This window comes from Desmodus rotundus, chromosome 11 (assembly GCF_022682495.2).
Source record: "Desmodus rotundus isolate HL8 chromosome 11, HLdesRot8A.1, whole genome shotgun sequence".
Lineage (NCBI taxonomy): Eukaryota > Metazoa > Chordata > Mammalia > Chiroptera > Phyllostomidae > Desmodus > Desmodus rotundus.
The window spans coordinates 70,558,740-70,575,581 of NC_071397.1; the positions used below are offsets into that span (position 1 = coordinate 70,558,740).

Consider the following 16,842-nt stretch of genomic DNA (forward strand, 5'->3'; position numbering starts at 1 on the left):
ACTTTTGCATTTATCACCATAGCTTGACAATTTAAAACTAATCATATTTTAGAAAATGACAAGATTGTGCTAACAATGTGCTGATTTTTATGATGTTATTTTTGGAAAAAAACTGATAGTCTTAAATACTTAGAGACATAAATACACTGGAATTAAACTCTGAAATAATAATGAATCATAACTGATATACCTACAGAAATCAATTAATCATGTCCCAATATCCTCAAAATAAAGTTATTTTCTGAGTGATAAATTGTGTATTTAAAATATACAAAACATTTAGCTATTAAATACTATTAAGCATGTATCAGGTAGATTAAAAAATTCTAGAAATACATGAGAGCGCCCTTTCCCTGTAACATACCTGACAGTCATGTGAACGCCCAGCTGCTGTACCAGTGAAAGACTTTCATTCTTCACATCTGCATCAGTAGCTAAAAACAATAGCAAACTGGATTTAAAAAAAGGTATAAAAGTCTGCATAATAATCACATTTTAATTGAAAATTGATGAAAGCAATATTTTCACATATTTTAATGTGAATTTTGAAAACATTGATGAATTTGTACTTTTAAGAGCTGTCAGTTATATTTTCAAATGAATTAACAGGAAAGATTTTACAAATAAAAGAAAGCATTTTAAAAGCATATTAAAGACAGAAGCAGGTAATCACAGATTTCAAGCAATCTATTTTGACTTGGTTCTCAGAGCACAAAAGCCATTAACCACAAAATAGTCTAGAATATTGTCTTTTGTTAAGCAATGCATATATAAGATAATGAAGTACAAATATATATATATTTGTTATATAAATATATTTTACTATTATATATATTATATACTTACATATATACTATATATTTTACTATTGTATTATATATTTATAATGTATTATATATCTATATATTTATAATATATAGTATATTTATATATAAATAGTATATTTATATATGGTATATATATTTATATTTTATACGTGTATTTTACCATATATTATATATAAATATATTTATATAAATGTAAATTTATATATTATATTTATAGTAGTATATATTTATATATGCTAGTATAGTATATATATTGTATTTCTATATACTGCAATTATATATAATATATTATGTGTGTTATAATATATTACAAATAAATACAGTATATTTATATATAATATATTATTTATATATAAATAATAGTATATATACTACTATATAGAAATAGTATATATAGTATATAAATATATATACTATACTTACATGGTATATATATAAATATTTATATACTATATATAAATAGTATATATAAACACACATACTATTTATAAATATACAATATTTATTAAAAAGTATATATATATACTTTTTAAAGATTTGAACAAGAGTCTCAGAAAGGAATAACCAGGATTCTGATTATAATGCACAATAATGGAGGAGGATGGAGTGAACACATTCCTCTTGCAGTCAAATTCCCTGAGAAGTAGGAATTGCGATTATCTACCAAAGATGAAGAATGGGGTTCCCTTCTTGCACATCCTCATCGGCACTTGTTGCTTGTTCATTTACTGATGATAGCTAAGTGCAGTAAGTGTCAGTCAGAGCAAGAAAATACATGATCTCACTTATATGTGGAATCTAATGAATAAAATAAACTAACAGAAAACATAGAAACAGACTCATAGATACAGAGAACAGACTCACAGCTGTTGGAGGGGAGGGGAGAAGGGGCTGGGGGAAAAAGATAGAGGGATTAAGCAAAAACAAAACAAAAGCAAAACACCTCCTGGATGACAGTATGGTGATTACCTGCAGAGAAGGGGTGGGGAGGAGTGGGAGACGGCACAGGGGGATATGTGATGGTGGAAAACGATTTAACTCGGTGTGGTGAGCACAAAATACGATATGCAGATGATGTATTATAGAATGGTAACCCTAAAACCTACATAGTTTTATTAACCAATGCAACCCCAATAAATTCAATTTAAAAACAGAAAGAGAAAAAGCACCATGAATTTATTACATACTTGCCTATTAATAAAAGTATAAAGACAGTAAAGTAAAAAGATATAGGGGACAAAAATGAAGAAGGGGTTGTTCAGTACAGAGAACTATATAGGAGAGGGCGAAAGTTTCGATTAGCCCTTGAGAACGCTGGGTGACCAAGCTAGCAATGAACACTAAAAAGCGTCGCTCGATAGCACTGAAGGTCTAGCTGAAACTTTCAGTTTTTGGCTAAAGAATCAGTTGTGTGAGTACACGCAAACACACAACATTAAGGGAATTGTCCAAAATCACATATTGTCTAGTGGTAGAGAGGATCAAAAGCTAGGTTTTCTGAGTCTCCTATCACTAGTTCCCTTTCCTTCCCATTATATATTGGTGCATCAAATACTATCAATATAATTACGTAACTCATGGACTCGTTCATTCCTTTTAAGAAGCCTTTCTGATAAAGTAAGTGTAGCACACCATGCTAGAAGCTCTGGGGGATAAAAGATAAATAATACATCATGTTCTAAAAGAACTTTCCATGTAGTGTCAGACATAAAATTTATATATAGATAGCTCTAATTTTTGAAAGTGCTAAGAGGAGTAAGAATGGTACAGATAAAATGTTATGTGAATTCAGAACAAGGAGATACGAGGAAGACGTGGCATTTCAACTGAACCTTAAAATATGGGTACACTTGAGATCTACACAGATAGGGGAGAACAAATTAAACATCACTGTTATCAAACATCTGTTTGGAACAACAATAATTCATCTTTTAGCACTCCTAGAGTCAAGGAACCTACTTCTAGTTTATCTAGGAATTTCATGGTTTTAGTACTCAAAGTCTCATGCCTAAGAATTCCTCACAGGACCAGGCAAACTAGACTGGTTGGTCAACTAGCTAGAGGGACCATTTTCATAAAGAAAATACAGTCAGACAGACAGATATAAATGTCAGTTAATTTATAGATAAACTATTGATACATCTGAGTTTTACTTATTTAGATCTGAACACAAAATTAGCTATAATGTTACATTTTGCCTAATGACAACAGTTAAGCTGTACTGTATTTAGCTTAGAATTCCTTGCTATTTATAACCTTTATTATGCTAACAAATGTACCTTCTATCCCTAGGGGAGAATGACACCAGTTCTACATTTCTACCAAGAGGTTAAACATGGGAGACTATGCAATGTGTTCTCCAGATTTTTCAAACTGGAGGGACGTAGGCATTTCCCCGCTATCAAACACGGGGCTATGAGGTGCCCTAGGTCGCTAGCAGAGAAGAATAAATCCAACATACAAGGACAGGGAGAGACAGAGGAAAGAGACAGGTTGCTAAGGACAGCTTAACCCCATTTATATGAACAAATGATTCTGCCTCGTTTTCTCTTAGACAAAAAAAAGTTTGACTTAATTTTCCATCACTTGGTACAAAAAATATGTATCGCAAATGATTCTCACTCTGACAAAATAATGGCCAATTTTCAAAACTATTAATCATCATTCATATGTTCACCATAATTTCAAGTTTTTAATTTTATCAAAAGCATTTTCTTTTATTCAGTCATAATTTAAACACAGTTTTTGCCAATACCCAGTTAGGTTATATTCATTTGGGTAAGGCCCAGGAAGTTCTTTTTGTTTCAGTACTTGAATCTGTTCTTGGTGATCCGATCTTTTATGATTAATTATATTTTAGTTTCTCAAGTTCAAATATACAAAACTTTAGTGGTATAGTGTTGGTGACATTGGCTGATTTTGACAAATTTAAATAGTTTCAGTAAGATAAACACTCTGACTTTATATATTCTTATAGCCATGGTATAGATCTACTCCCTATCATAATGTGATATGATGGTAAGATTGATATTTGTATATTGTTGCAAAAAATGTTATGTGAAATTAGATAACACTTAGAATTCTGATACATATAAACTGGGATTATTAAGCATGAAAAATACTTATATTCATTAATATACAGACCTGTGTGCTTGTAATAACACTAATACTGAGTGGATGAATGAGTAGATGAATGAATAAATGAAAGAACAAACATCCATTGAACAATAACAAAAAAAATTGTGTTTTATGTATCAAACTAGAAGCAAGGCGGACACAGAAATAGATTTGAATTTAAAAATGTTTTCTGTATATTGAAATCAACTAACAAATAGGCAACATAACTCCCTAATCCCCGGAGTCACTATAAAAAGCTTAACAAAATACTAACTTGTTAAAGACAAAAGTCAACGAAACAGTGACTCCTGTAGTGTGCTACTTACCCTCGTTACTTAACAATGCCGAATTCAATCCCAGCATTAATATTCAATCAACTATTTGCAATAACCAGCCATCTTAATTATAATATAATAATCTCAGAACAGAGTGAGTTGAAAGAATTTACTTAATGGGGACTGATACCGCTGACTCTGATGATGCATTCTGCCCTACGTTTGGTTTGCAGAGCTAGCACACACAGCAGTGGTAGAACAAATTAAATCTATTCCACCTGGCACTTGGCTAATGGTGTGGAAAAAAATAAATTTTTAGAAGAGTAAAGAATTTCTCTGCTGGAAGACAAGTCCATGGTTGAAGAAGCAGTGACTGCTTGACTTTTCACTGACTCTCCTAAGCCCTGCTGTATCTGTGGTAAAGGGAGAGAACTCTCAATCAGCCACATAAATCAATCAGTCAGTACACTGCCTCCTACCTCCTTCCTTCCCCAGGCACTCCGCAGATTCTGTTGCTTCTTTTCAACATGTGGTTGTTATCTATCCATTTTATTCAATTCTTCCTGACATAAAATTCAATTTCTGGTAACAAAGCCTGTCTCCTAACTGGCGTAGTCAGTGTCGTTTGGTAAAAAGCATTTCTTTTTCTATGTATTTAGTTATGCAATTTACCCGTGTCTGCAGATCTGCCTGTCCTGTTCCTTTCATCTGCACAGGCCCAGGAGGCAGTATCAGCATCACTCCCCCAGCTGTGTTATCATTTCCTCCTTTATCTTCCTTGAAGGCCTTAGTGAACAATGACCCCTCTTTCCACTAAACATCTGTAGCATGTACAGAAAAACCCCCATTTGATAAAAACACAACGCAAATAGGATATTAAAGGCCCTAGCAGATTGCCAGAAACAACATAACCAGCTAAAAAATATCAGTTTTCTTTTATTTCCTCATTTGCTATTGTACTACATGCTTCAACTTACTTAATTCATCATTTTAGGTGTATGCCCTACCTTCCTTCCTTGAGGAGAGGGACATTCACATCACATCCCTCCTTGCAATTATAGTGCATACTCAAAAACATGCTCCATAAATGTAGGCTAGAAAAGGGCATATTTGCTGAATATCCAAAGAAAGAATAAAAGGTGTTTAACTGTATCTTAAGTTTAAAAATATTTTAGTAGTCAGAAGAAAAAACAATGAAAATTTTTGATACTTTTCTCAGTCTTTTGATTAATAACATAAAGAGAAAAGGAATCAAATTAAAATACTTACTACCTTGAAAGGACTACTTAGCTTATCATTTCAAAGAAGCAATCAGAGAAGTAGAAAATCCCCAACACGTTGAGGGAATTAAGCCAACAAAATGTTAGTGTCTGTTAAGATTTGGAAAGATACCTGTATGGACTTACAAACAGCCAATGCGCAGAACTTTCTCTGTTCTTTCCTCTTTCTTCAAGGGGATAAACAGCCAAACTAATTTGATATTTTCAGATTTTATAATGGATTGAAATCCTGAGGGAACTAACAACAGATGGATGACTGTGTTATTCTAATTTCAGCTACCTTAGGGGTTAGCAAGCTGTCATTTTAGAAAAGACAATCAATTTCTCATTTCAAGAAACATGAAAAAACATTGAATATATCTATCCAGCATTTGCTTTAAAACATTCTTTATATCAAGTTTTTGTTTATTTAAAATGAATAAAATGAAATTTTGTAACAGCAAAACATTGTTCCACCAGTCAAAAAATAAATGATAAATGATGAGGATATCTAAAGCCATGGGAAGAAAACAATACCACCAACAAACTTACTGTATCATAATAATAAATATTAAACAATCAATCAATAGGAAGCCACTTTGTTTTTGCTGTACTATAAAATTCCAATGGATAGTTGTTCAACTGGAGCCTTTAAAGAATTTAAATTCACATTCAGGATTTATCTGCCTAGACACTACATTCAAAAAAGACAATGTATGATCCCTGGCTAGTGTGGTTCAGTGGATTGAGTGCCGGCCTGCAAACCCAAGGGTTGCTGGTTCGATTCCCAGTCAGGGCACATGCCTGGGTTGCAGGCCAGGTCCCCAATAGGGGGTGCAGGAGAGGCAACCACACATTGATGTTTCTCTCCCTCTCTTTCTTCCTCCCTTCCCCTCTGTCTAAAGTACATAAATAAACAAATAAATAAGAAAAGTAAATAAATAACTAAATAAAAATTTTAAAAAAGACAACGTGTGAGATCTCCATTAGCACAATTTAAAAGTAAAACAGGGAGCAGGAAATTGAGTATTTGGATAACACATATAACATAAGGTTAATTTTATTAGGATATCTACAGAAAATATAATCCAATAAAACAATGTGCCTTGGGTGCATTGAAAGCTTCAGAAATTACAAATTTTTACTTTGAAGACTAGGGAGATGGCCAACCTGATCACACAAATCTCCATGATTACTGCTTACTGATTTCCTCTCTTACTCATAGACTTAGCATGATTCCCTCTATACTTTTCCTGTACATTTTGAGATTTGTTCATGAAGTTTTAATTTTCTTCACAAATGGTTTTCTTCAAAATTAACTTCACAATTTTTGTTTTCTTTCCTATTTACCTCAATTCCTGATTTTAAATGTAATTATTATACCTACTTCAGAGAGTAGCTGTAGAGCTGAATCACATATACACACCAAGTGCCACAGAGCACTACTTAACTCACAAGAAGCACTCAACAGTTATCAATTCCCTTTACGTACCTCCACTTCTGATTAATGCTACCTTGTATTTTCCTCTCATTTCATTGTTTTTTATTTTCTTATGTTCTCTTTTATCCCTTTCCTAATCTACATTAGATGTTACTATGTGTAAATAATTAGGTATATGCTCATGTGTGCATTTGTCATTATCAATATATTTACAATTGTTATACAAGTATATTTGTGTAAATATAGATATTAAGCATCAGTATGTATATTTAATTCAATAAAAATATATCAAATGTTATATTAAAGATACAATGGAGTTTCAGACCTATTGGAATAATTTAAGCTGGTCATATATAGTGTAATGAGTATCAAAATAATGAAGCGAATGCAATAGGAGAACAGAGGAAGGACTTCTGCTTATGAGTAGAAGGAAGATGACATTCTAGCTACAACTTTACAGTTGAGTTGGACTCAACTCAAAGTTGGATTTATCATATGGATGTCATGGGGAGAGAACAGTTTATCCAGAAAGAACAGTAGGAGCAAATGTTCAGTGATAAGAATGCATGGCATTTGCTTGGGCAATGGTGGCTAATAGGGCTAGAAAGATAGGCCGGGACACATGGGAAGTGCATATATATGTGTAACTTTAGGGAGATATGATATATAATGTCCAACTTGCAAAACTAACACCTATTTGAACCATGGTTTCTTCAGCAAAGAGGTCATGTCACCCTTATGAAGAAGAAATGCAATATTCCTTGATGATCTGTTGTCTTGAGTGCATGCTACCTCTCTGCTTTCTTCACCATCTCTGTGTTTACCAACCCCTAGTACTGGATATTCACCTTTGGCAAATTTCAGTTCTGCATTCTACCTCATCCTTTACACAGTTACTAAAATAATCTCCCAAAGGTGCAGATGAATCAGGTAAATCTTCTGCTGAGAAATCTTAAATGCTCTACTCTATTGCCTATTAAAATCAAGACAAACTGATTGGCACAGTGTACAAAGTCCCTCATTCATTCTTTGCCCCATTCTCTCTTTTACTTGTCCAGCACGTATTGACACTGTTATCCTAGGTGCAGAGGATACACAGAATAGTTAAGACACGGAAACTACTTTACTGGCTTTTACTGTCATGTAAAAAGTTAGACATTAAGTCAGAATATGAGAAAGATATGACAGATGCAAATTGGCTTCATATACTAAGCTAATAATTTAATAATTTGTATTTCCATCCAATACCTTTCCCTAAATTCCATATTCAGATATGTAGCATATACTAAGCATGTCTAATTAAACGTGTAAAAGGTATTTAAAACCTAACATAAAAAGTAAGCTCTTAAATCTCCTTCTCAAACCTATAATTTTCCCATTCTTCTCCATCTCAATGTATGATAACCCCATCCTTCCAGTGACTTAGATCAATAACTTCATCTTCTTTGGTTCCATCTTCCCTTTCTCTCACACCTGTATTCAATCCATTACCCATTTATGCTAGTCCCACCTTCAAAATATACCCAGAGCCCAAGCACTTCTCACCATCTCCACTGACATCATCCACACCATTACCATTTTTCATCTGGATCTTCTCAAAATCCTTCTAACCGTCTCCCTGCTTTAACCCTTTGTCTTCCTTCATTCATTTCTCAATACAGCAAACATAGCAATCTTTTAAAAATGTAAATCAGAGCATGTCAATCCTATCTTCAAGACCCTGAAATAACTCTCAAAATCCTCTCCTTTATGACTTCCACACAAATAATTCCACCCCCTTTTTTCTTTTCAGCCATACTATTCTTACATGTCATTTGCTGAAATTCTCTTCCCTTAAAAATATCCATGTATCTTGCACCCACTTCTGCTGTGTGAACACTATTTAATATTGTAACCCTCACCCTTAGCTAGCACTCCCTAGCTCTCTTCCCTGCTGTGTAATTCTCATCTACCACCATTCCATTTGACACACTGAATCTTTTACTTAATTATTGTCTATGTTCCACCAGAAGGTGAACTCTGTGAGGGCTAGATTTGTTTCTCTCTTTTGTTTAAGGCTGTGTCTGAATGCTTAGAAAAGTTCTATTACAGAGTGGAGGACAATATCTACTTGTTGAATAAATGATTCTGTGTGTGGTGAGGGAGGGAGAAAGGAGCTGGCAGTGCTGCTAATAGTTCAGTGTTCCTGAAAAATAAATATGAGGCATGGAAAGAAAAGGATAATAAGAGAGGAACAATGGGCAAGCCTAATTTAAGGCTTGGGTATCATGGTGAGAGGCTTATACTTTATGCAGTGGTCAATGGTGAGCTTCTATGGGATAGAAGAATGAGTGGATCAGATATGGGCTTCAGCGGTCACTGTAAAAGCAGCATAAAGAATGCATTTGAAAAGAAATCAGACTCCAATTAGAGACCCAGGTAAAGAGGCTGTTGTCATACTCGAGGCAAAAGGTAACGGTAGCCTGAACTAACATAAAAAAGAGTAGAAATCAATATCAGTAGATAAATTTGAGATATATTAAGAACAAAGAACATGGTTTGGTGATTGGGAGGAAAATGTGAACTTAAGAGAGTTTATTATTCCTCAGTTTCTGGCTTAGACAGCAGATGATTGTGATGCCCACCAAAATAGGCAAGGTAGGAGGAGGATGTATGTCAAAATAAGGTATGATAAGGTAAGGTCCCTGCTGGGCATTTAGAATTTGAGGGTTTCTGAAACACGTCCAAGTGATGTTTACCTAGTAAGCAGTTGGAAATATGAAAATAAACCTTATAGTAGATCTTTGAGTAGAAGACGTAGACTTAGAAATCATCAATATATGAGATACATAAAATAGTATGAGCAGATGAGATCACTAGGGGCCAGTGGTTTCAATGAGAAGAGTAGAAAGCATTACCTTAAAGAAAACCAGTTTTTGATAGGTTGACAAATAAAAGGGGCTAAAATAGAGTTAGAAAGTTACAAGGAAAAACAAACATTTGCACAGAAGAGACTGAATACTTGGAATGTATATGAAAGATTTTTAGAATGAGAAACCTGTGCATATTTGTAATCTAATTACACATCTCTATGGAATAGTATCTATTTGCACATCTTTATGAAATATTGTCTATTATCTGTTTTCAAAATTCAAAATGTTTAAAAGGTACCTGTATATTCTACAGAAGGGAAGTAGCATTCCGATGGGCTTTCAGAGAGATGAAGCACAAAATTTTCAAGTAACTCTACTAAAGCTGTAATATACAAGAGAATAATTAGAATATTAAAGGACATGAATCATGCATTATAATGCATCTCAAATCACAGAATAGTACATAAATATCATCACAACTTCTTTAGTTATGCCCTTAAGGGAGTCCAGTTCAAAACACATACCATTTCAATATTGTTAACAATGTTTCTGATGTAAATTAAATTTGAATAGCTTCACTGAGAACCTATGAATTTAGAACTAGAAAAGAATCATATGTTATCTTTAGAGTCTCTACAGATTACTTCAGAATTTGCTAAATGGTTTCAATACAGAAAAAAAATTATCACTAATAAGACTATAATATATTATCATAATTATTCACACATACAGAAAAAAGTTATGTGAACTACAAGACCAAGATCAACACATAGCTCAGGTTCCTTTCAAAACCAGTACATATTATATGTATTATGCGCTTTGCAACTGATGGCATCTGTTTAAGGCAACCAGATCAAAAGAAAGCTTGGCAGGGGTTGGGGGGGAAAAGAAATGAATAGATGGGCAGAGCACAGGATTTTTAGGACAGTGAAGCTCTTCAACTCACTGAAAATACCATTATCTATAACTCAAGAAAATTAAATCGTGTCATGAAACACTTCTCAACTTTAAAGACAAATTAATTCTAGGATATCACTATCCAGAAAGAAAATTATAGAATATTGTTTTGTCTTATATAGATCTTAAATGAAAGATCTGGAAATTCTATAAAGGATTTTAAAGTATGAGCCTTTTCTTTTTAATTATATTTATCCTCTGAGGTTGGACCATGCACTCTTTGACTATAAAATCAAAATCTGTAATATTTACACACTAAAAAGGGGCCGTGGGTTTTCTGCCAAGGAGGAGCCAAAGCCAGACTGCTCGGGGATCTGTGGGCACTGGCACTGCTTTCTCTCCCGCCGGCTCGTCATGGCCATCACAGCAGCTGACCCCCAAATTAGGACAGCTCACTGTTTGTAGACAGGCAAAACTTCTCTTTCAAAATATTTTATCACTGTTAGCATATCAGCAGATCACAAATAAATTACAATTATTTCCAAATAAGTTCATCTTCATGTAATCATCAGATGTCTGTTCCTTGAACACGTGCTTATTCAGGAACTTACTGTGACTCTCCCTAGCAATGCGTTTCAAGCACTTTACAGTCTCACAGCGTCCAACCATACCCACTTGTCATACGAAGTGTTTTAAGCACAGTTTTTCTCAATGTTCTGATGTAGTTTGTTTGTTCTTTCTTCTGGATTTTTAAAAAACTTATTTTGTATAATTATAGATTCACAGAAAGTTGAAAAGATAGTACAGAGGTAAAGAACTTCCTTTATCCCTTCCTTTAGGGTAGGTCTGCTAGTGACAAATCTTTCCTCTGAGAATGTCTTGGTTTTCCCAATATTCCTGAAGACTATTTTCCATACATGCAGAAATCAGGCTGGCAGTTCCTTCCTTTCGGCAGGTGAATGATGTCATGCCCTTCCTCTGTCCTGTGTCTTTTCTGGTGAGAAGTCCACTGTCATTTGCATTGATTATCCTCTGTAGGTAAAGTGTTTCTCTCTCTGCTTTCAAGATTTTTATCTTTGTCTTTAGTTCCCAGCAGTTTAACCATATTGTGTCTTCGTGTATATTTCTTCAGGTAAACACTCTTTGGATTTCTTGATTCCATAGGTTTAAGTCTTTGGCAAATTTGGAAAGTTGTCAGCCATCATTTCTTCAAATGTATAGTCCCAACCTCTTAGCAGGATTCCAATGACACAAATGTTAGATGTTTTTGTGATGGTACCACAGTCTCTGGGGCTCTGCTAGTTTTTCAGTCTATTTCTTCTCATCTTCACATTCTCTGATTCTTCCCTCTGTTCCCTTGGTTTTATTGTTGGACCCATCCACTGAGCTTTTAATTTTGGCTACAGTATTTTCAGTTCTAAACTTTCCTTTTGGGTTTTCTTTACTATTCTTTGCTGACACTTCCTACTTTTACATTTGTTTCATTTGTTAAACAAATACATGTGTGGAAAGGAAGGAGAGGTTGCATCCTAGTTACCACCGGATGGTGGTTAAAGTCCTAACACTCTACCTAAGTCTCCTCTGATGCCATCCAAGCAGGAGGGGCCGGGGTGCCTCATTACTTCCAGGTGAGGATGGATTTCTAGGCTGCACACCAGCGTTTAGCTGGTAGGATTTTCTGTGGTGTTTGGCTGAATTAAAATGGTCACTCTCAACAAGTTTTCTGTCGTGGTACACTAATCTTTTCCTGGTCCTCTGGCTGGAGAGAGCAGGCTTTTATCACCCACCTCCCCACCCCTCTTTTTTCTTTTCCTGCATCGTTTGGCATTCTTAATCCCTGAGTCCAGGATACGTGAGGGGAAAAGAAAAGCCAGGGACCTGACCTCTGAGATGTTCCTTGGGATCTGAGGCCCCTTGCCAGTCTGTCTTACTCTCTTCATCTTCTGAGACATCTTACGTTTGTTTTATATGTGATGGCCAGGGATTTTAGTTGCACATTGTAAGAGGGGTAAGGGAAAAAACATCTACTCTTCCTTCCAAAAGTAGAAGTCACCCTATACTTTTTCCATAATGACTGTTTAGTCTCCTTAAAGCCTGAATATAAGTTTCATCATGTAAATTAGACATTTTCATACATTTTTACTTTTTAAAAAATTTCTTAGTCTCTTTGAAATAATTTCTTATATTGTTTATCATGTAATTGGTATTAATGTTGGAGAATTATCTGACTGTGTGAAGTACAATTACTTCATGGCCACAAGTAGATAGAAGATAGGCCAATTCAGTGTCTATGGAAATGAAACAACCTTAAGAGTACCACCTGAGTATATTAGCAACACTGAAGCACAAAAGAATTCAGAACGTGACAGAATAATGAGGAATTGTGCTGAATTCCTCCTTCCCCTGGTTGCTTATGCCGAGAAGAGAGATTACGAGAAAAGCAGCTTTAGAAACACATGATACGCAGGTACCACTTGGGAGAAGTTGCGAGGACAGACCAATAATGGTATATGAAGGTGATCACAAGGATAAAGTAAATGCAAGAACAAAAGAATCAATGCTTTTACCACTTAGCACCAGCCATTGGGGATCCTCCTTTTAGAACTCGGGCTCTTATTCTCATCACCACGGCCCCTCTTATGCTTTCTTTCATGAGCCATAATGTCTGCGTCTGCTTATACCAAACAGTCTGCACTTTGGTAATATGTCTCTCTCTCTTTTAAGGTGATTTATTAGTGCTTTGATATTATCAGATGATCTGTATTACAGAAGATTTTGGTTTCCTTACTGTATATTTGAAATGAAATGTGAGCATCTTCACTGGCTAGGATCCCAGGGGTTCAAATGAGATTTTTAAAAAAGCATAATAAAGAATCAGATCCATAGGATCAAATAAGCAGACTTTAAAATTACATTGTGGAAGTATGTTTACTGACATGAAAAAATCTATACAATAGTGTGCTGGGTGAAAGACAAAAGAAAATAGTTTAGTAGGTATTAACTTTTGGGGGCTAAATATAAAAACTTAATGCTAATATTGAATGATAAAATTATAGTTTAATTTCAGTTTGTTCAATTTGCTTATTTATAATTTCTGCTTTTCCTAAAATGATCAAGTATTAGACAACAGTAGGCCAACTGATGAATAGTTAATACTTGAATTAAAGCAGGAGATACGGATGAGAAGGAACAGATAAGGACACATTTAGGAATAAGCTCTGTAAGAACAAAGGGGGGCAGTCAAAGTACAGAAGCAAGAAGCCAAAGAGAACTAGCTTATTCCTTTCAGTGCCAGGGCACATGCTGGTGAGAGCAATCCGAAAAAAAGAATGCAAGAGGAAAAATATATTTTAGTTTCCATTTTCCAGGGTATCTCATGTGGAGATAAAATCTCAACTTTGGGGATAACATTGAAATTTAAACATATGGTAGGTTAAAAGGGAAAATTTGATTAAACATTCAAAGAAAATAAAGAAACTTAAACATAGCCAGAAGTAAATTAGAAAAAACAAAAACATACTTTATTGTGTACACGTGCTTTTGCCTCACGCTATTGTGTTGCCTTAATTACGTGGAGCAATCTAATGTGCACTGTTGACGCTCAGATTCAGTCCCTAACATCATCCTTGAACTCTGTATTTAAGAGCAGGAACAACGAGTCTAGACAACTTCACTGTTGTTACTAAGCCAGGATTCTTTCAGAGGTAAACAGAAAAAAATAGTTTGAAAGGACAAAGAGGCCAGCTTTAAAAAAACAAAAAACAAAAAACACTTCATACAGTCCAAGTTGTGATAATTTGGGCATCTATTAAATGGTTACCCAAAATGTATTATAGTTAGAGAGTGTACCACAGTTTCTGGTATTGTCTATCAGGCATGTTGTACCTATCACCTGGCAACTAACTCAAATTGCATGTATCCTACAGCAGCATTCTGGTTATAAATTATGTTGTCAATATTAGTAAACAAAACTCAGAAGGCCATACTTAGAATATATTTCAAATTATACATTTAATTATTAGGTCTCATATAAAGGATTAATGAGACATACTGGTTAGGAGATAATGTGAAACATGCAGAGGCTTCTTTTTACAGGAAGATGAGTGTAGAACAGATGTAAAGGTTGGGAAATATTAAATATGCAATATACTATAAAATCCACTGTTTAGGATGAATAGATATCAAAGGGTAGGTGAGTAAACTGAGGAGCAACCAGAGGTCAATCAACCTACAGGGACCTTTCAGACAACAAGGGGGGAAACAAGCGGAACTATAGAATGATCTGTGTTTTAATAAATAAAAGGAGGTAGCTCATGAACACATTTGCAATTAAACCTAATGGAGTATCTATGTTCTCTCCCAGTGCTGAATAAAATAAGCACATGAAAATACAATTAATAAATTATGGTTCAGTAAATGTGTTCTAGTTATTTCTATCTTAGAAAGAAAGGTCTGGGATATAATAGGATGGAACAGTATGGAGGGGAGATATATACAAACCAAAATAAGATTGTAATAAGAATGAATCTAACTTATGTTTTATTAACTTGACGTGTGAGCTCTGGGTCATAGAACCCATTGCTTCCACCAGCAGCTCATTACAGTGAGTACAGGAATATCCTGTAGCTGTACATCCACATTGTCTCACTTGTTCTTATAAGCTAAAACCCTGAAGCAAAACTCCAGAAATACGAGAAGCCCAAGTCTGAGAGAGTTGGAAGTCTTCTCTCCTGGTAGCTGTTTACAGAGCCTGGGTTCAATCAGTGGCAAAGACTACCGGTGGCCTGTTCTCTCTCCATCACCATTACCACACAGGGCAGCAGCTGTCCACAGTGGGGAGGAACACGTGGCCAGCAAGTAGGTTCTCGATAAGCTCTCATGAACTGAACGTCCCTTTGTTTACTTCCTTTTGGATTTATAGAAAAATAATTTATAGAGAAATTAAAACTAATTCATTCAGTCATTACTATAATTATGAAAATTATTGAAAGTGCATGGTGTTTACCATGAATTTCAGAGCCAAACAGACATGCTAGGGAGGAACTGCTGAATAGCTGCTGATACTGTAAAAATCGCTGGGTTTTGATGGCTGTGGATTGCTTACTTTTAAGATCCGAGGTGACCCAGACAGCAGAGGCAGACTGTGCGTATGCATGCATACACACAAATACGTAAACTGGCATGCCTGCCTCACAAAAGCATAAATTTGCTTAATATTTATATATTGAGATTACCCGCAAAATTAGACAGGAAACCAATGTTATGAGATATGAGACACTATAAATTTTATAATTTACCTAAACCAGTATTATGTTCACCTGTGTTTAATAAATGTTATCTGTCACTGATGTGTAAAACATTAAGCACTAAAGAGGAGGCGCAAAGAAGTAGAACAGCAAAGTGATACAAAACACGAATTTCGGTGTTAGGTTGCCTTGGTTTGTTTCTTGACTCTGCCACTGTGAACTGGGCTAGATACGTAAAATTTCCAGGCCTTACTTTCCTCATTCATAAAATGTAGACTGTGTTTAAAGTCGCAGTGAAAAGTAACAGAGTTTGGTGTAAGCTACTAGAACACGATGGGCACAGAGGTCTCGATCTATTATTGGAAGTAGCTTACAGTCTAGTTCTGGACACTGTAGCAGGGTAATGAATAACTGAGGTCAAGACTGGTGGGAAGTGCCACAAGATTCCAAGGGAATACAATCTTCATGGCAAAGTTTTATTTGTTTATCCTGTTTCATAGTCACATACATAGTAAGTATGTGTGTGAACACTATACCAAGCTGCTGCTTTCCTAACTTGTTCTGCACGTTTTGATGTGTGTAAAACTCACTGATAGTCTATTTTAAATATTCTCTATGATGTAACCAATGATAAATACACATTTATGATAGATATTTTATAAATATTTTATGGTTAAACATAGTTTACTCACTTTATATAAATTTGAGAATAATATTTGACTTATTACCATAGATATATATCATATTCTTTAGAATATAATTTCTCCAACAAAATATAAACTTGTTTTTATTCCCCACTTTTAATTTTATATGATACAAATATGAAAACCATAAAGCATGTTGATAAAGTAGACAATTACTTTTAAATTTAGCTTTCAATAAATCTAGCTTATATTAACATCAGAACTTTTAACTTAGACCTTCTTTA

General features: G+C 34.6%; 1 protein-coding gene across 1 annotated transcript in view; it reads right to left on the minus strand.

Annotated features, from left to right (window-relative positions):
- TBC1D32 (TBC1 domain family member 32) overlaps positions 1–16,842 on the minus strand; it is a 186,107-nt gene that overhangs the window by 31,196 nt on the left and 138,069 nt on the right. The window contains exons 28-29 of the mRNA XM_045188724.2: positions 10,070–10,153; positions 365–434 (exon numbers count right to left, since the gene is read on the minus strand). Coding sequence (XP_045044659.2) covers positions 365–434; positions 10,070–10,153 — 154 coding nt within the window. The remainder of the gene's footprint in view (positions 1–364; positions 435–10,069; positions 10,154–16,842) is intronic.